Source organism: Adiantum capillus-veneris, chromosome 19 (assembly GCF_014529385.1).
Source record: "Adiantum capillus-veneris isolate H3 chromosome 19, ASM1452938v2, whole genome shotgun sequence".
Classification (NCBI taxonomy): domain Eukaryota; kingdom Viridiplantae; phylum Streptophyta; class Polypodiopsida; order Polypodiales; family Pteridaceae; genus Adiantum; species Adiantum capillus-veneris.
The window spans coordinates 76041029-76061387 of record NC_140949.1 but is presented as its reverse complement, the minus strand read 5'-3'; the positions used below and the strand labels follow the sequence as shown (position 1 = coordinate 76061387).

The window sequence follows — 20359 nt, the reverse complement described above, 5'->3', positions numbered from 1 at the left end:
CATGACCCTTGCATGTGATTGGCTAGGCCTGGAGGGGTCCCATGAGCTTCAAGCATGAGCTACAAGGAAGGGGTCTCGACCAAAGCAAGAAGGGGGGCTGCTTGGGGGGTATACTCTCCCACACACACTCACACACATTGTCATTGTGTGAAGTGCAAAGTGCAAGAGCTCCATCTCCTTCTCCAAGCTAGTAGAGAAGTTGAGAAACTACACCAACACTCTTGGCTACGGAATGCAAATCCAAACAAGAGCCATGCTTCAATGCTTAATCTTGTCATCTTCTCCATCTTCATTACTATGCTATCATATATGATAGCAAGAAGAGCGATGATAAGTGAGGAACTATTTATTTTTCCTATGAATTTTTATTCTTCCTCTTCCCTACCCTCATTCCCCACTAGCTCTCTCCACCTTTGAAGGTGTTTGAGGCCTTGGGACTAAGGCTTGGGATAGTTAATGCTTTTTGCAAAGTTTATGTTATGCTCGTGATGCATGAAGCTTTCCATATTCATTGCATCACCTAGGCCACAAGGAACACAAAGATTGTATTGTACCAAGTCTCTCTTGATGGGAGAATCTATAATACAAATACCTATTGGAGGGGGGACCGGCTCCACATAAATACGGTCCTCAACTGTTGTCATGTTCTTTAAACTCTCTCTCTTGCAAAAGTATTGTTCATGTCAAGTTAACTAAGTACTATGATTATGTTGCTAGTGTCAATTAAGTTCACCCTCTATTCTCTCAAAGTAGTCTCACAAAAATGTTCTCTCTAATTCTCTTAATTTCGCTATTCTCAAAGTTCATAGGCCATTTCCATTACATGTATTGACTGAGCTTATGCACACACTTCTCTATAATCCAATAATCTATTGTTTGTGTCAAGTTTGTGCCTCTCTTTTATTGAAGTTCTATAACTATGTCAGTTATGTTCTTACCATGAATGGTAGAAAAGATTATCTGCCATAGAAGGAAAGTGCGTCTATGAAAACCTTATAAAAGGATGAGAAAGGATGCTGTATCCTTCCATCCATTTAGAAGAATTGTAGCATTAGCAATAGAAAGTTGAAAATTTTTCATTTCACCTTACAACTTCAACTAATACACTAAAAGGACACCCCCAAATTATAGTATGTGCTACAAGTTGAACTACTTATAGGAAACTAGCAGCATGAATACTTGAGACAGATGCCAAAGTATTAGGTTTGTGCAAAACCAATGGGCACCTCATGATGCTTACTCAAATACTGAATGTTAGCAACTACTAACACTTCATCGATTGTGCACAAAGCAAAGGATGTGCACCATGATATTTTCCACTTATTTTGTATAGGACTTGGGCTCTTTTGAGATCCAAATTGTATAAGCTATAAGCTAAAGGGCTCATTTAATTATATTGTAAAAAGGTTTGGAGTCCATGCCCATAAAAGAAACCTATGATAAATGATAAGGCATTCTTGGGTAAGCTTTGCTCTTTGTAGAGTGGATGGTCATGAGGTTCTTGAGTTTCCGTGTCCTTGAACTCTTGATTCATTTTAATCAATTACTCATTCTTTTTTTTAAATCCACTCAGCATTGATTATGTGTATGTGAAGTTGTATTAGTGAATTATAGATCTTTAATCTCTTTCTAATTAATCTCATCTAGCCACACCATTGCCACCATGGTGTGTGAGGGATTTGCCTTCCTTCTCTCTCTATTTTTCTCTACAGAGTATGTAATTAGTGTTTGTGCATGCTTAGTAGCGTTGAGGGGTTGGACCGGAATGGTGGCACACTAATGTGAATTAGGCATGTTAATTACATTGCTTGTGTATGTGTGCAATTACGGGTTGTGAATAATTTAAATCACCTATAGTGTGCAAAGTGATTAATGAGTAGGTTTGTGTGTTTAATTAGAGGAAGCCCCTTCCATGGTTTCTCGCTATGATGGGTAAAAGGATCCCTTGAATCCTCTATTTTGATGCATCCGATGACGCTCCAGCCTCACGGGTCGCCGATCCAAGGATTGATAATTTTGTTGGTTGTGGATTGCGATTAGACCCCCAACATTTGGTGTTGTTATCGAGGATCAATAACCTAAGCTAGTGAGAAGAGGATGTTTAGAATAGAGTAATTTTCATTACTAATTTCATTGGTTTTGAGTGTGTGTAACTCAAATTAGTGTGATTTAATTATGTGTGTGAAAGAAATTGAAGATAACTTTTGAGTTATGAATACCTTGAAAAAGCTATGGAAGGGGCTTCCTCTAATCAAACACACAAACCTACTCACTAATCAATTTGCACACATGTGATTGAAATTAACATTTAAAATAATCACTCTATTCACAACTCTTAATCACATACATACACAAGCAATGTAATTAACACGCCTAATTCACATTAGTGTGCCACCATTTCGATCCAACCTTGCAATGCTACTATATATGCACTAACACTAATTACACGCTTTGTAGAGAGAGAAAGAGAAGGAATGCAATGCCCTCACACACCATGACCAATGGTGTGGCTAGAAGAGATTAATTCAAAAGAGATTAGATATCTAGAATTCACTAATACAACTTCACATACACATAATCAATGCCAAGTGGATTAACAAGAAAGAATGAGTGATCGATCAAGAATAATAAATAGTTAAAGAGCATGGAAAGCCCAAGAACCTCATGACCATCTACTTTATAAAGAGCAAAACTTACCCAAGAATGCTTTATTATTTAGCATAAGTTACTTTTTTAGTCATGGACTCCAAGCCTTTTTACAATATAATTAAATTGAGCCATTTAGTCTGTAGCTTATACAATTTGGAACTCAAATGAGCCCACCAATAACTATTATGATGCACATCCCTTTCATATCCTTTGCTTTATACACAATTGATGAAGTGTTAGCTGCTGCTAACATTGAAGAAGTTAGCTTTTTTAAGAGATCAATTAAAATTCAATAAAATTCAAGCCACATAACATCATCCAAATCTAAAAATTCATAAAAGAACACTACAATATGGGTGTCACACAAACACAATTGTATCGATGATCAATTATATTAAAAAATATCCTTAATACGTACTAATAATTAAATTGTTCACATCCCATGAGAACTTTTAAATGCCATCATTTCCCTAAATTATTTCTCATTTGGCGAAAGTGATGCCATGGTGTCTAGTGTGGAAGATGGCGGAGCTCCTCAAGTCATCGTCGAGACATCCATGGGTCCGGTGACCTTCGAGGTACGTCTTCGCAGCGTGCGCGCGCACACACGGGGAGAGAGAGAGAGAGAGAGAGAGAGAGAGAGAGAGAGAGCTGGTTTTTGACGCAGCTGTACTTAAAGCATGCCCCCAAGACCTGCCGCAATTTCTTGGAGCTCTCAAGGAGAGGCTATTATAATAATGTCAGTTTTCATCGAATCATCAAGGTACACAATGTGTTTTCTCTATTTGTCAAGATTATTTAGGGTTCATTATGCCGGAGATTGTGGATTCCATTGAGTATCATCAGTCAGCTCTTTGATCTTTGCTTTGTGTCGAGTCCTAGGGCTGCTTTACATGAATGGGACAGCTCTATGTTACCTAGAAAATGAAATTACAAGAAGCATTCTGCATAATGGTATAGAGTTGCATATGCGCATACCATATCCGCAATTAGAAAATCCTTTTTCAAACATGTTTTAGCACTAAGTTCAAGCGTATGATCCAATTGCCGATTATAATTAGTTATGGGGTTGGATGTAAATAGAAATTTTTTCTCAAAAAGTTGCATATGCTAAAGATGACCCTACTACCATGATAAAATTTGCTCAAGTACTGCTAATTGACTTGAATTTACCAAGTGCGGCAGGCAGGCCATGGTTTCTGCAGATACTTCAATCTTGATAAGAATGCTCACTTGATGAACGCACTTAAACTTTCTATAGTATTTTCTGCAGACATTAGTAGTGCTAAACCAGATATTTCTAGAGTTTCATGCAAAGCTTGCACTTGCACTTGCACAATCAAGTTGGGAGATTGAATCTGACCCGCTTGTGTGGCTACATTGAAGAGGGGATATTGAAGACCCACTTGCTGTGTTAAGTGGTTGAATTTGACCTGATGGCATGGCTAAGTGCGTTGGTACAAACAAAGTTGGTCGAGGCTAGAAGTAGTGCTAAGCAGTTCCAAAGGTGTGCACAAGGGGAGGACAAAGGGTTAAGGCAGATGAGGAAGACCTGGGCAAGCAGGTGCTAGTAGAAATGTATTCCTGATGCGGTTTTTAAGGCCAAACTGATGCGGTTTTTTAGGCCAAAAAGGCTCCAGGACTGGTCCAATTGGATGGTGGGTTCAAGTGTCCAAAGTGCTCTATTAGTGTTCTGGAATGTAGTGACCGGTGTGCTCTAGAAGCCGAGCCAGACGGCTCGTCAAACGGAGCCCCGTTGTGCAAGATATTGCAGTTTAAAGACAGAAGGTCTAGCAGATCCCCGACGGATAGGGCAGCTGGGGACAGATGGCCAGGACTAATGTAAGTGGATAGGATTGGAGTTCTCGAGTTGGTGACCATGCCTGTCTTTTCGGATTGCGAATTGGAGCTCCAGAGGGCAAGTTATGACCATTTGAAGATTTTTCGGGTGGGCCGGGTTGACCGCATTGGGGGAGGTGCCATCTGGCATCTTTTGGGCCTCGACCAAGTTCAAGAAGGTAGTACATGACATATGAAGTCCGTAGAAGTCGCCCGCTTGTCAATCAGATTCGTGATCAGCAAGATACGGCTACAAGAAAGCAGCCTCAGTTGCAGACGGTGCGATATCAGATGCTTTTTGTGTTCTTTTAAGGCCTCGGTTTGTGAGCTCAGGGGAGTCGAAGTGCGGCAAGGCTAAAGGAGGTTAGAGTGGGCAATGGCTTCTTTCGGCTAGATGTCGCGGCTCGGGCATGGGCTTTATGAGTACCAAGTAGCAAAGCCTTGAAGGCAAGGAGAAAAAAGAGGTTTCTTCTAACATATTGGGGGCAATTTTTTCAAACCAAGGAGGGCGATTCACCTAAAGTCTCCATGTGGCAGGCAAATGGCCCCATATGCGGAACTTAGAAAGCCGAAGAGGGAGTATATGTCCGAGGTCGTGGCTATGGGAGTGTACAAGGGACAAAGAGAGCTTCTCTTCGTAAGGCTATGGTGGGCCCTTTCCTGGGCGTTGCGTGCGCGAGCCTGACGGAGGCGATGGCGTTTTTGGCTTGGGAGGCAGGCGGTGGCATTGAGCCGGCGGCGCTGTGGTGGCACGTAGTATGATGACGTGGCAAGCCCCGCGCTGGGGTAGTTTCTCGGGGCCCAGTGAAGCCCCAATCTTTTAAAGCATTAAGGACCTCGCTAGTGCCTCCCTAGCATAATTAGAGAGTGAGGAGGGGTGCATAAAGGGAGGTCTTGTGAGAGGGAGAGAGAAGAGGTCGGATGTCTCAGGTGCAAGGGAGAGGATACATGTGAGAGAGAGAGAGAGAGCCCAAAGGGCGGCCAAAGATAGCAGTCAAGGGCGGGACCAAATAGTCAAAGGTGACCAAGAGGCAATTTCAAGGGGGCAATCCGAGCAGAAAGGCGGTCAAAGCCAGCTAAGTGGGCAAGCTAAGGGCCATTCACAGAGGGCGGACAAGCAAATTCAAGAGGCTGTCTAGGTAAAATCAAGGGGTAAGCCCCAAGGTGAAAAGGGGAGAGTAAAATAAAATTGGCAAAAAAAGCAGGGGGCACTAGCGACGTTGCTAGCACCCCTCTCTCAAGCTAGCACCCCCCCTTCAAAAGAGCAAAGAGAGAGCAGATGAAACAGAGGCGGCTACCCCTTCCAAAGATGCCAAATATGGATGCCGAATGGATTAATTAGAGGGAGACCCTCCACTATCAAAGCCATTTTTTTAATCAAATGAGGAGCTTTTTGGTTCCGTTTGAAGCCTAGTGGAGTTTTTTGGCAGTGTGCCTGTCAACCCCCCTTTGTATTTTCTCATGAAAATGGCCATTGTGATGGCATTGCAAGCTTTGTACATGCCTCTTGAAGTATAATCAAGCCATTATTACCCAGTTTTGATGTCGTTTTCCCTTTCCCCCTTCTCTTTCTCCTGCTCTTGTGTTCCCCCACGGTGCCGGCAATGTGGATGTGCATGTCCCCTCGGACCAACGGTGCTTTGTGTGAGAGAATGTGATTGAGCGGTTGTGTGTGCGCGCAAGGGTGGAGACAGATCGTGGCAGTAGGTGTGCGTTGTGTGGTGGTCTTGTGGAGTGTGTAAGCATTGGGAAATGAGCGGGCAGTGGTCTCCCGGTGCATTGTGTGTGTTTCTTAGAGGATAGGGGTGCTGTGGATACCTTGAGCTATAGAGGCCTTTGTTTGTGTGCCGGGTGTGTTCCCCATTCCCCCTTCCCATCTTCTGGTGCCCCCACTGAGGAGCACACTGATTGCTCCTAGTTGATCGAAAAGAAGCGGTTTTTCGCGTTGGAAGTCATGGCGGCAAGAAGCTATGGACTGATTTTCATAGGCGAAGAGGACCCCGACAAGTAGATGTTGGATTTCGTGCCGAACGAGGATAGCAAAATGCAGACTTTTCCTTTGGTGATGCGTAGAAAAGGGAGGCGTCCCCGATTGAGATGGATGCGAAGCTGAAGGCGCTTGAGCAAGATGTAAGTGGAGTTCAATTTGTTTTTGGGTCGTTTTGAAGAGTGTTGGGCAGAATTAGCAGCAGCCATGCAATTGGCTTATGGGGATTACTTTAAGCTGGATAAATTCATGGCGTGTCTGCACCCTAAAGTGAGAGAGAAGGTCGACTTTGAAAGCCCAGAAAATTACAATGGTGCTATAGCAATCGCACGGTCAAAGAGCTGAAAGATAAAGAAGAAGATAGAGCAGGATGTGTCGAGCTGCGAAACGATGGCCCCCCTTCAACCGCAGAGTTCCAAGAGAGGCTATGCACGAGGAGAACCACGAAAATCGAGGGGTAGTCGTTGTGCCACAGAATTGGGTACGTATGGTGCAGGATTTGTCCCAACAGATGCAAGAATTGCCTAAGCTTGATGGATAGAGGACAACCAAGAGGAGCAAGGGGCAAGGCAAGGCCGCTGCCAAGTAGGTGCTACAATTGTGGAGAAGAGGGGCATTATGTGCCTGATTGTCCTCAACTGCTAAGAGAGAGAGGAGCATTTACCCGCTGTTTGGTAGAGGTCGAGGTCAAGGGCAGTTCAATGGTCTAAGAGAGCAGGCAGTGGAGAATTCTATGCAGCCAGCTCCACCAAATGGAGGTGAAGTCCCAAGGGTGAATATTATCAGGGTGGATAAGCAAGATGTCGAGATTTTGGCCAACAAGAGGGCAAGAGCTGAGAGAGAGACAGAGACGGAGCGGGAGACCAAAGCTCGCAAGGGCAAAGAGAAGGTGTACGAGGGTAGAGAGCAGCCTAAGACTAGCAAAAGAAGGAGACACCACAAGATCAAGCAAGCGGATTTCCAATTGGGACGTGGCTATCCCGAGTACAACCTGGTAAGTGATGTTCAAGATCAAAAAGCAAACATTACTTTTGGTCAATTGTTGGCTTCAAATCCGAAATTGAGGAGACAGTGGTCTAGAAGTGCTAGCACCAGGCTGCCGAGAGCTAAAGGGAATGTGCACGCTGTGCAAAACATGGCCTTGAGGGTAGGTGGCCGGACTGATGTTCTTCCGTTGGTGGATGCGGTCATAGACAAAAGGATGCAGGTACATGCCTACATAGTCGGTGGAGCATAGGTTTGTGTCATGACGGAAGCAGCCATGAAGGAGACGGAAGTCAAGGCAATAGCCAAGTTGAATGTGCGCATTAGGATGGCCAACCATACTAATGCTAGGTGCTTGGGTGTGGCTCAAGATGTGAAGGTCAAAGTGATGGGCATAGAGTGCCTGATAGACTTTTTTGTTATGAACGCAGGTGATAATGCTTATCCAATCATTTTGGGTAGGCCGTGACTTTTGGCAATAGGTGCTAAGCAGGACTGGGAGAGCAAAGTGTTCACTTTGCCTGACAGAGAGAAAGGGAGATAGGTTGTGCTGGATTTGAAGACCAAAAAGAGCAATTCTCATCCCATGGTGGCTAAAGATGAAGATGACACGACAAGCTACGAGTATGAGACGGAGACCGCCTACGATGAAGGTTACACTAGCACTGAGGAAGAAGAAAGCGAGAAGGATTTGCTAAACGTTAATACAGATTTGTTTGGAGTCACCATAGAGGATCTTTGTGCAGATGAGGAAAGCACCGTTGACCTTGTTGAAGACAAAGCATGGGGTGAATTTTTGTCTTGCCTATCCGATGGTGTGATGGTAGAGCAGGTGTTAGAAGGGCAAATGGAGGTAGATTGTGAAAGTGAAGTGGCACTTCCAAAGCTAGGAAAAGATCAGCTAGGCCCAGTGTATGGTGAACAAGTTGAAGATTTAGCAGAGCAAGTTCTTAAGGCTAAAGAGCTAGATGTGGAACCTTAAGAAGAGCTAGATGTGGAACCAATCCTTGAACCAGTGAGAGGGTCTTCAAATATCAGCTTACAGAGGACAGCTATGCTTAGCCGTGCTGCAAATGGATGCAAATGGCCAGGTACTGGAACTTGGTGTTGTGTTATTGATGAGTATGCTATTAAAGTTGCTTTGCAAATATCCTTACATAGACCGCAAGGCTTTCTTGTTGTGGGTGGTGCTATAGTCTTTTTTACGAGGCGGTTTGAATAGGGTTGATGAAGAACTATGCTACAGAGGGTTTCATGGGAGTCATTCCATGGTCTAGGGATGAGGCCAAAGAAGTTGGTATGCATGTTTTGCAACTAGATGGGAAGGCAACAAGGGATCACAATGTGAAGCAACAAGAGGGACAAGTGGGGAAGGCCAAGCCAAGTTTGCCGAATAGAGAGATGTAAGAAGGAAGTTGGGTGATGAAGTATGAGAATTTCAAGTCTAAAAAGAAGTGGACAATTCCGTACAAAGTGCAAAAGGCCTTTCCAAACGGGACCTATCAGGTGGTAAGGGCAAATGGTAAGCTTCTTAGGCACAAGGTGAACAATGTGTGGCTCAAGCTATATTTTGAAAGAAGTCTAGTGCCGGAGGTGCATCAGATTGTAACCAGGGGGGGTGGGCAACCCACCTAAAGTATGCAGTGTGCGAGAGGAAATGAAGCTTTTGTACATAGCCTGTACATAGGGTTGTGGTTTTGCAAGTGCTTTGAGCTGTCAATTTTTAAAGTTCTGTAAATATGCTTTTGGTCAAACATTGGGCAAGTAGGTGCTAGTAGAAATGTATGCTTGATGTGGTTTTTAAGGCCAAAAAGGCTCCAGGATTGATGCAGTTGGGATGGTGGGTTCAAGTGTCCAAAGTGCTCTATCAATGTTTTGGAATGTAGTGCCTAGTGTGCTCTGGTCCAAACGGCTCGTCAAACGGAGCCTCGGTGTGCAAGATATTGCAGTTTAAAGACAGAATGTTTAGCAGATCCCCGACGGATAGGGTAGCTGGGGACAGGTGGCTAGGGTTGATGTCAGTGGATAGGATTGGAGTTCTCGCCATGCCTGTCTTTTCGGATTGCGAATCGGAGCTCCAGAGGGCAAGCTATAGCCATCCAAAGATTTTCCGAGGGCCAATTATGGGCTGGGTTGACCGCATTGGGGGAGGTGCCATCTGGCGTCTTTTGGGCCTCGACCAAGTTCAAGAAGGTAGTAAGTACATGACATATGAAGCCCATAGGATTCTACCGCTTGTCAATCAGATTCCTGATCAGCAAGATATGGCTGCAAGAAATCAGCCTTAGCTGCAGACGGTGCGACATTAGATGCTTTTTTGTGTTCTTTTGCAGCCTCGGTTTGTGAGCTCAGGGGAGTCGAAGTGCAGCAAGGCTAAAGGAGGTTGGTGTCGGCAATGACGGCTTTCGGCCAGATGTCGCGCTCGGGCATGGGCTTTATGAGCACCAAGTAGCAAAGCCCTGAACACAAGGAGAAAAAGGAGGTTTCTTCTAACATATTGGGGGGAGTTTTTTCAAACCAAGGAGGATGATTCACCTGAAGCCTCTACGTGGCGGGCAAATGGCTCCATATGCGGAACTTAGAAAGCTGGAGAGGGAGTATATATCCGAGGACATGTGCACGTGACATCCCCTCCTTTTTAAAGTGAGGTATTGGTACCAATCTGCATGGCTTTCTTGTAGGCTGCCAACAACTCGGGGTAATCTCTTCATCGACCCACACTGCCTCGTGGGTTCCTCGATCCTTGAACTTCAAAAAGTACTATCTGACTTACCTCTTTGAACCATGGCAAAACCGATGCAACAACACTTGCTCCGGCTCCACAAGTTCAGCTTCATCGATGATTTCCGGCTCTTCTTCTTCGGAAATGTCCTTCGGAGGTGTTCCCTAAAACACTTTCAACCAAAAAACATGGAAATCGTTGTGCATTGACCATGAGTTAGGCAATTGCAATTTCATTGAAACCAATTTTATTTATTTTTTAATAACAAGAAATGGGCCATACATTCCTGAAAGACAACTTAGGACATTTCTTTTTAACTTGCTTAAGACGTTGCTTCATGATTCTTAAATAAACCCAATCCCCTTCCTTGATTGAAACATCCTGATGATGCTTGTTAGCCTGTCGTGAGTAAGGCTCCTGAGCCTTGCTTAGCCGAAACTTCACACTCTCAGAAATCTCATCCAACGACTGACTTTCAGCATTGGCATCAGGCATTTGACTGACCGAGCGAGTCAAAAGTGACTGGAACGGACGGCCAAAAGCTGCCTTATACGGAGTTCGACCAATGGTAGAGGAAAAAGAGTCATTCAAAATAACCTGAGCGAATGGGAGATAGAGCTCCCAATGAGACTTTTGATCATGCACATACGACTTTAAAACATCAAAAGCCAACTGATTGTAAATCTCTGTATGACCATCTGACTATGGATGAAAAGCGATGAAAAATTCAACATAGTGCCAAAATTTTCAAAGAGTGCGTGCCAAAAATTGGACGTGAACTTAACATCCCTATCTGAAACAATTGATTTTGGCAAACCACAGAGGGGGTACCAATGCTTTATGAACAACTGTGCTACATCTTGTGCGGTGACTTTGGCCTTACAAGGAATCAACATGCAAAACTTGCTGAAACGATCAACAATTGTGAAACATTGAGTGTTTCTTGAATGCAAACTAGGTGGAAGGTTAGTCACAAAATCCATGGAAACATCCTGAAAAGGTCCATCGGGAATAGGCAACGGAAGCAAGAGATATCACGTGACTCATCCAACCCTATGTGTCCGTGGACAAGCTATAGCATGATCAGGGTTCAGTCAATCCAGTCAGTCTAGATTAGAAGTGATCTGGCACTTTTGTGAGTCTATTCGTAGACCGTGCATGCCCAGTCACTTAGCATAGATGCATATCCTCTGGTTGCACACAGCATGATCATCAGTATTCCCTTCAAAATCCATCAAATTCAATCAGGGGAATTTTCCAGTGCATTTAGCCTATTTTTCCTATTTTTGGTATTTTTCACTTATTATTTTTAAGTGACTTTCCAACAAAAGTAGGTAGGGCAATTTTGCTAAGTTAATATATAAGCAAACCCAAGTTAGCACTTTCTGGCAGAAGAGACAGTAGGAGCTTCCCGCTCAACAGGCACCTTATCAGCAAGCCCGCCAGCATCTCCTTCACCCTAGCGTTTTCTCCAACAGTACCTCCCCTAGCCTTGGCGTTTTCAACATTGTTTGGCCGCCAACAATCCCCCAGGCCTTGGCATTTGCAGTTTCTCATCGCCAGCACATCAGACAAGCCAGCGTTTTCACTAGTGATAGCAGATCAGTTCAGCGTTTTCTATTTTCAGCCATGATCGCCAGCAAGTTCCCAAATCTGCCAGCGTTTTTGGTTTTCAGCCCTTGATGCAGCAGAGGAGCAGCGTTTTCAGCAGTTAAGATTTGCAGCAGATTCAGCCCTAGTTGGTTGCAGAAGATAGCATTTTCAGCCCTCGAAAACGCAGCCAAAACAGTCATTTTCAGCCACCGAAACAGGCCCGAATTTTAGCAGATAGAAGACCACAGATTGCAGCCCTAAAGTCGTCGTCGTCATCACCATTTCGTCATCGGCATAGTCCCAAGTTGCATCAGTCCATTGCATTTGCATTGTACCACTTTGTGCAATCAATAAGTAGACCACTCTCGCCGACGAGAGTGGGGCCTTCGGAGGAGGGTTTTACAACGTCTCTGGTGTCATATCTCTCTTCTCTCTCTCTCTCTCAGTCTCATACACTTGCACGCACAGTGTCCATTCACTTTGTTGTGATCATAGCACTTTCCATTAAGAAATGGAAGGCTAAAAGGAACCTTGAGCACAGTTCGGAGCACTCATCTTGAGCAAAGCGCAAACAGTCATTCCGTTGCATCTAACAAGAGGCCTTGCTACTTACCTCGAGGAGCTTTTACCTTTGACAAATAGTGCACCGTGTGACATAACGAAACACATCCTTTCGCATTTTAGACTAATAAAAGAATCTTTCTATTTTTTCTAGAGTGGTGTTCATTCCCTTGTGCCATGAGAGGGTCATGTGCATCGTGCAATACGGTTGTCCTAAGAGAGGGCAACACACATAGATAGTGACGAAAATACAACAAACCATCACGAATGAGATAGTTGCTAGGCCCTTGGGAAGCAAGAGCCTGCAACCATTGCTTACCAAACTCGGAATCTACGTATTGGTTCTTCATGCTGTCGAAAGACACACCCTGAAGAGAAACTGTGGATCTTGACTCAAGAGTTAGGATATGTCCTTTGCGACTTAACGCATCTGCAATAGGGTTAGCTTTTCCAGGCATATACTCAATCAAACCTCCAAATTGCTAAAAAAAATTGTGACCACCGTGCTTGGCGATCACTCCAATGTGCACTAGGCATAGACGGGAGCCACTTGAGGGCTTGGTGATCTGTGCGAACTGTGAACTCTCTACCATACAAAAAATGCTTCCAATACTTAAGAGAGTGAATGACAGACAAAAGTTCTTGATCATAAACTGAATAGTTCTTTTCTGCACTATCGAGCTTCCGACTAAGGAAAGCAAGTGGACGACCATGCTGCTGAAGCACAATGCCTATGGCGACATTGCTCACATCCGTCCATACCTCAAAGGGGTCATCCCAAGAGGCAAGAATAAGACACGATGCTTTTGTCACCACAACCTTGAGAGTTGCGAAAGCCTCAATGGCTACCTCGGGCAAATCCACGCGTTGTCGGCGACCTTTCAAAACATCAATCATGATGCGGCAACGTGTGCAAAATTCTCTATGTGCGAACTATATGCTTAGACATAAACCAAGAAAAGAACGCATATCATATGCAGTTTTGGGCAAATCCCAACTACGTACGTGTTCCACCTTCGCGGGGTCTAGCTTGACGCCTTCTGCAGAAATGATATAACCCAGATAAGTAACTTCAGTGAGAAAAAACTCCTGCAATGTACAGCTGGCACTCATCCAAACGGGTTAGTACTCTTTCTACATCCTTTTCATGTTGTTCTGATGATGCAGAAAAAATGAGAATATCATCGAGAAAGATGAACACACATACACCAACCATATCGCCAAAACGGCCTACCATGAGACGGTTAAATGTACCCATGACACCTGTCAATCCAAAAGGCATGACTGCATACTCGCATTGCCCTCACTCTGTGTGAAAAGCAGTCTTGTAGATGTCGCCTTTGAATACCCTTATTTGAATACCCTTACCTGATGGTATCCACTTTTGAGATTGACCTTACTGAAAACCTTTGCCCCATTGAGCCTATTGAGGATATACTCAATGCGAGGCATCGGAAACTTGTTCTTGACGTGTAAGGTGGAGCGGAAGTGAATGTTGAACTTTGCTCAAGATGAGTGCTCCGAATTGTACTCAAGGTTCCTTTTACCTACGGAAGGGAGAGCCTTCCGTTCCTTTAGTGAGTGAGTGCGTGATCACAAACAAAGTGGATAAACACTGTGAATGAAGGTGCTGAGACTGAGAGATAGAGAGAGAAGAATACAACACCAGAATGTTGTCAAACCCTCCTCCGAAGGCCCCACTCTCTATGGCGAGAGCGGTCTACTATTGATTGCACAATCTGATACAATGCTTGGACTTGCCGACGATGTCGACGATGATGAGGACGACGACGAGACGGGCTGAAATCTGAAAATGCTAATGGCTGAAATCTGCAAATCTTTATCTGCTAAATTTTGACTCTATGTCGATGACGACAATGCAACGACGACACTCTGAAAACGCAGATGCTGAAATCTGCGTTTTTCGGGCTGAAACTGCAAACTTCGACGGATCTGACCGTGCGGCGAGGATCTGCTGCGGGAAGGTGAGATCTGCGAAGTTTGGGGGTTCTACTGCGGAAATTGACTGCTGAACACTGAAAATGCTGAGTCTAGGGCTGATTTCGTCGCGAAGATCTGCAAAAACACTGAGGTAGGAGGCTGGACAAGCCCTTCTTTCCTGGGATTCCTGTCACTCTTTAAAAACACGATTAGGAATCGACACGCCCAAGCGAACTTGGGTTCGTGCGACCTCAACAAGCAAAAAAAATTATGTGGTGCTTTTGGTTCTTTCCTTGAGTGATACAGAACACTGCCAAAGCTCTAATACCAATGTTAGGTGCAGCGGAATGAATGTTTGCACTTTGCTCAAGATGAGTGCTCCGAACTGTGCTCAAGGTTCCTTTTGTTCTTATGGAAGGTAGAGCCTTCCGTTCTTAATGAGAGAATGCTATGATCACAAACAAAGTGAATGGACAGTGTGTGCAAGTGTATGAGACTGAGAGATAGAGAGAGAAGAGAGATACAACACCAGAGACATTGTAAAACCCTCCTCCGAAGGCCCCACTCTCGTCGACGAGAGTGGTCTACTATTGATTGCACAAAGTGGTACTGTCACAAAAATACGGAAGCGTAAACTGACGTTTAATTGCACTTCAAATACTCAAGAGAATTAGAGAGAGAGAGAGAAAGCTTGACACTTCATTGGGGACCAGAAGATGGGCTGGTCCCCCCTCATAGAGGATATCTTTATTACTAAGGGAGAATCTTTACAAGCACAGGAACGGGGCGAAAGCCCGTCCTCTATTCTTTCTTGTCCTTTTTGTCCTTTTTCTGCCTCTGACTGAGAGAGTAGAAGAACTGCTCTTTGACTATTGAGAGGATCTATCCTCTTGTGCGAGATTTTGGGAAGCTCTCGTAGGGGAGAGTCTACCTTCCACAAAACTCATCGGAAGCTCTCACGAATGAGTGTATCTTGCGCTAATTGTGCCACTTTGGATGTAATCATTCCTGCAATTAACCAACCACAGAAACATGCAAAACACACACACACGCTTGTAATTTTCTGCACATAACCAGAAATTGTTACGTGAGCGTGTTCCAATACCAAATTGGAGGTCCTTTACGCGATGGAAATGCTCCAAACTTGGTGTATGTGTAGAGTAGGTAGTGGGGAATGAGATTCTATTAAGACTTTGCTGAAATTCACCCTAATACAAGTGATTAGGGGTTGAAAACAGGGAATTTGCAACAGCTAGACAAGGGAGAAAGAGAGTTTTCTACTACTTTACGCGATGAAACTTCTCCCAAAGCTGCAAGCAACCATGAGAGGCCTTGTTCTAGGTGATGGGTGCTCAGAGGCTCCACATACACCACAAGGTGCTGCTCTCAAGCTTCAATGGAGAGCTTCAATGCGTAGAGGATGGTCAACTTGGGGGGGGGGTAGTGCACTGCCAACCTGGCAAGAGGGGGAGAGGTTGCTCTCTTATAGCCTCCCAGAAGAGGGGGCGCTAGCATGAAGAGAGAGAGAGAGAGAGAGAGAGAGAGAGAGAGAGAGAGAGAGATTGCATAGGAAAGTGTGCGAAGTGGCACACTTACTTTAAAATTTAAAAACCATTCAACTTTTGACTTTAAAATTCATATGCTAGTTAATGAAATGTGCCATTAAGTGCACAACTGCACACATAGATGCAACAAATGAAAACTTTATCTGCTCCCTAGCGCATTGTCGTACCAGCAATGCTCTGGCATTACCTGTTCGTACTTGTCCGGCCATTTGGTCCAGCGCAAATCATTTAAGAATACTTTTAACTAACTTATCCTAAGGCCATAAAATAATCAGGCCTTAGGATTATTATTCTAAGGACCCCATCTCATTCCTGTGCTTGCATTAGCGCACATAATTTTCTGATCCTGAAATTTGAGGCTACTATCTACCCCTTTATTGAAGACCCGATTTCCCAATCGCTAGGGCTTCATGGTATTTTCTGCTAGGGTCTCCCTGAGGTGCACTGGCCAAACTTGAGCGCACTTGAGGCCCCAGAAACTGCTAGATCTATTCTGATGTGCACACAACTAATTAGATAATTCTTTTCTCGTAAATAAATTAATTATTTACAAAGTCTGACATAGTTACATCCCTCTTGGTTCTAAACAGTTGACCTCAACTGTAGAGCGTCAACATAACTGTGCAAGATGTTTGGGTAGTCCTTAAGATCGGACTCAGTCATCCACTTTGCATCTAAAGGAGTGTAATTCTTGAACTTGACTAAGTACTTTCGATGTAGACTCCCCGACTTGAGTTGTCTCTCCGAGTGGTGTATTATTTGTTCAGGTTGAAGGATTTCCTCAGTCTCTTCGACTTCTGGAGGATCTTCTTGTACTGGCGCCACTGGAGGAGGTCCAACATATGGTTGGAGGAGACTATGGTTGGAGGAGACTGACATGAAAAGCATTATGGATGCGCCAGTGAGAAGGCAAATCCAATCTGAAAGTCACGTCATTGACTTTATCTGTAATTTTGAAATTGCCTTAAAATCTATGGGAAAGTTTAACAACTTTCCCTTTTTCGAGCCGCTTTTTCAATCTAGCTTTCTCAAACCGAAGCAGGACATATTGTCCTTTTTCTAGATTGAGATTCCTTCTGTGCTTGTCTGCTTTTCTCTTCTGTTGCTCTTGAGTACGAAGAATCGCTTGCTTTACTTGTTGATGGGCAATATCAATATTGCGCACAAATTCATCTCCGGCGAAGATGTTTTCTTTGGTCACCATAATAGGAAGTAAGAGTGGCTTCCCATAAATAATTTCGAAGGGAGCTTTACCAGTTGAGGAATGTATGGTATTATTATACGCAAACTCAACTATTGGTAAGTATTGTTCCCATTCGGATTGTCGTTCCGAAACATAGCACTTGAGGAGATCTAAAACAGTGGCATTAGCGATTTCGCTTTGACCATCTGTTTGAGGATGATAAGTTGATGAGAAATCAAGCTTAGTTCCCAAGTTTTCGAACAATGCCTGCCAAAATAGACTAGTCATGCGGGGATCTGTATCGCTGACAATAGTCTTTGGCAATCCATGGTGTTTAAAAGTCTGAGCTAGAAATATTCTAGCCATGTGATAAGCTTTGATCGTCTTCTTTACTGGAAGAAAATGTGCTTGCTTACTGAATCTGTCTACTATAGTCCATATTGCATCATTTCCATTCTTGGATCTAGGTAGATCCGTAATAAAATCCATGGCAATACTTTCCCATGGCGAGTTAGGCACAGGGAGCGGCTGAAGCTTGCCATAAACTTTGTGTCTGTCATATTTTACTTTTTGGCAGACTAAACACTCACGCACATGTTTTTCAATGTCCGCATGGAGTGTTGGCCAAAAGAAATACCTTTCGAGGACACTAGTGGTGGAAGCAATTCCCCGATGCCCGGTATAAGGAGAATTATGTGCTTCATCCATCACCTTCTGTCGTAAGGGCTGAGCTATGCATATTGCTTGTTGACGATAGAGTGTATTATCCCTATTGGAATAAGGTGGTCGTGAGTGACCAGCTTGAAGATCTGCCCAAATTGTGTCGAAGTCAGGATCTTGAGGATACATCTCGCTGAGAGATTCTAGTTCCTCATGATAAATTGTTGTTAGTGCATTGATCTTTGGACGTCTGGAGAGAGCATCTGCAACTGCATTCTTCGTTCCAGAAGTGTGTGTAAAATTTGAAAATGGAACATTGAAAGAAAGTTGGCCCATCTCATCTGCTTTTCTAATAGCTTTCTCTGTGTGAGAAAGTAGCGAAGACTTTGATGATCTGTCTTGATAATAAAATCAACTCCTAATAGATAGTGTTTCCAAATGGAAAGAGCATGAATTACTGCCATTAGCTCTTTCTCGTATATGGAGACATGAAACTCTGCATGTTTAAGGCGCCGACTTTCATAGGCTATCGCGTGACCCTCTTGGTTCAAAACTGCTCCTACACAATCTCTAGATGCATCGCAGTATACCTCGAAAGGTTTGCGAAGATCAAGGACGGTGAGAACAGGTCCGTGACTGAGTAGATACTTAAGCTTTTCGAAAGCTTGTTTTTGTCCAGACCCCCAATGGAATGGAATCCGCTTCTTTGTCATGTCATGGAGGGGACCTGCTATCGCGGCAAAAGCTCGAATGAAACGCCGATAATAGGAACAGAGGCCAAGGAAACTTCGTACATCATGTACTGTAGTTGGCGTAGTCCATTCTACAACTGCTTGAATCTTATCAGGGTCCATCCTCACCTGATTGTGAGACACTATATGGCCCAAATAGTGGATTTCTTTTAAAAAGAACTCACTCTTCTTAGCATTCACAAATAATTTGTGTTTGCGTAATTCTTCAAACACTAAGGCGAGATGCTTATAGTGTTCGTCTTCCGTCTCTGAGAAGATTAAGACGTCATCAAAGAAAACGCCTGTGAAGCTTCTATATGAGTGGAAGATTCTATCCATCATTCTGTTGAATGTGGCTGGTGCATTAGTGAGTCCAAAAGGCATCACTAAGAATTCATACAACCCGAAGGTTGTTCTAAATGAAGTCTTATGCACATCCTGAGGAGCTATGCGGATTTGATGATAACCGCTCTTCAAGTCTATACGACTAAAAACACTTGCTCCTTGTAACTTGTCAAGAATGTCGTCAATCCGAGGGATTGGAAATCGATTCTTGATTGTGATCTTGTTTAGAGATCTATAATCTATGCACATGCGGAATGTGCCATTCTTTTTCTGTACTAGCAAGACAGGTGAACAATATGGAGAAGTACTAGGCCTTATTAAGCCCTTCTCCAAAATTTCGTTAACTTGCTTGAGAATTTCCTCTTGCTGCATTAGACTAACTCGATAAGGGGGCTGATTTGGAGGAGAACTTCTTGGGATCAAATCAATTGTATGATCCTCAGGTCGCGAAGGTGGGAGTTCATTTGGAAGTTCATCTGCAAAGCAATCTTTATAACTTTCTAATAACTTAAGTCTTTTTTGCTCTAAAGAGGAAGAAAGTTGTGAAACAGACACATCTCTCTCTCTTGCAAAAATCAAGTACGCTGAAAGACACTTTTTCATTTCTTTCTTGATGGCAATGTAATTGGCGATAGGAATACGCCAATCACCTGCATCTGCAAGTACAAGATACTCCTTTCCTTTATGAGCAAAGGATAAGGTTTTCTGAACATAGTCCGGAATGGGATGCATCTTGTATTGCCAAGGCATTCCCAAGATAACATCGCATCCTTCAAGTGAAGCTAGTAAGAAAGACTCGTGATCTTTGTAGTCGTCGACCTTTAGATTCAACTTCCCTATGATTGGAGTAGAGTTTGAGTTCTGCCCTTTGAAAGCGGATTGTGCTTGAATAGAAATGTCAAGACACGGGTCCTACGGGCAGGCCTACCCTAAAGGGGGGTCATGGACCCCGGCCACGTGCCAGCTAGCAGTGTGGACAGGGGATCCTAGGGTTAAGAGCCTGTAATTATGGGCGGTTGGGTGGAGGATCCAAGTCTCTAGCTCCTGGGGTTTTTACATTGGTATCAGAGCCAGGGAGGGAGGTGAGAGCTATGGAGGAAGGGAGGAAGTATTGCATGGCAGATGCATGGTGTTGCATGGGTATTCTCTCTCTCTCTCTCTCTCTCTCTCTCTCTCTCTCTCAGGTCGTGGACAAGCCCCCTAGCAAAGGAGGAGCTCTGCAGGCCGTGGGCATAGCCTCTTCGATACACAGAGATCGGGAAGAGTCTTGAAAGCCGCGTGTGATGGACCCCTAGTGTCGAAGAGGGGGAGGACTTGAGCAGCTCCAAATCAGTCCAGAGCAGACTCGTTAGGAGCGCGCTGCCACAAGGAGGCTTTTTCGTCACATGGAGCAGGCTGGGCGAGAAGCTTACAAGGCTACAACAGCGTTTTTGCCCTAGCGCAGAGCCGCCATGGCGATCGATGCAGGTTTTTCGTTTTTTTTTTTACTTTGTTTTTCCCTTTTTGGCTTTGGCCGTCGTCAATTGGGCGCCCTCCATTCTTGGCAGTCCCACGCCATGGGCTTACCCCGGTTTGCCTAGATGCAATCATGCAAGGTTG

General features: G+C 44.1%; 1 protein-coding gene across 1 annotated transcript in view; it reads left to right on the top strand.

The window, feature by feature from the left end:
* Positions 1–3079: 3079 nt before the first annotated feature.
* Positions 3080–20359, top strand: part of LOC147434252 (Cyclophilin-like peptidyl-prolyl cis-trans isomerase family protein) — a 43877-nt gene continuing 26597 nt past the window's right edge. Inside the window, exons 1-2 of the mRNA XM_086490811.1 lie at positions 3080–3227; positions 3317–3412. Coding sequence (XP_086346937.1) covers positions 3153–3227; positions 3317–3412 — 171 coding nt within the window. The 5' untranslated portion in view covers positions 3080–3152. The remainder of the gene's footprint in view (positions 3228–3316; positions 3413–20359) is intronic.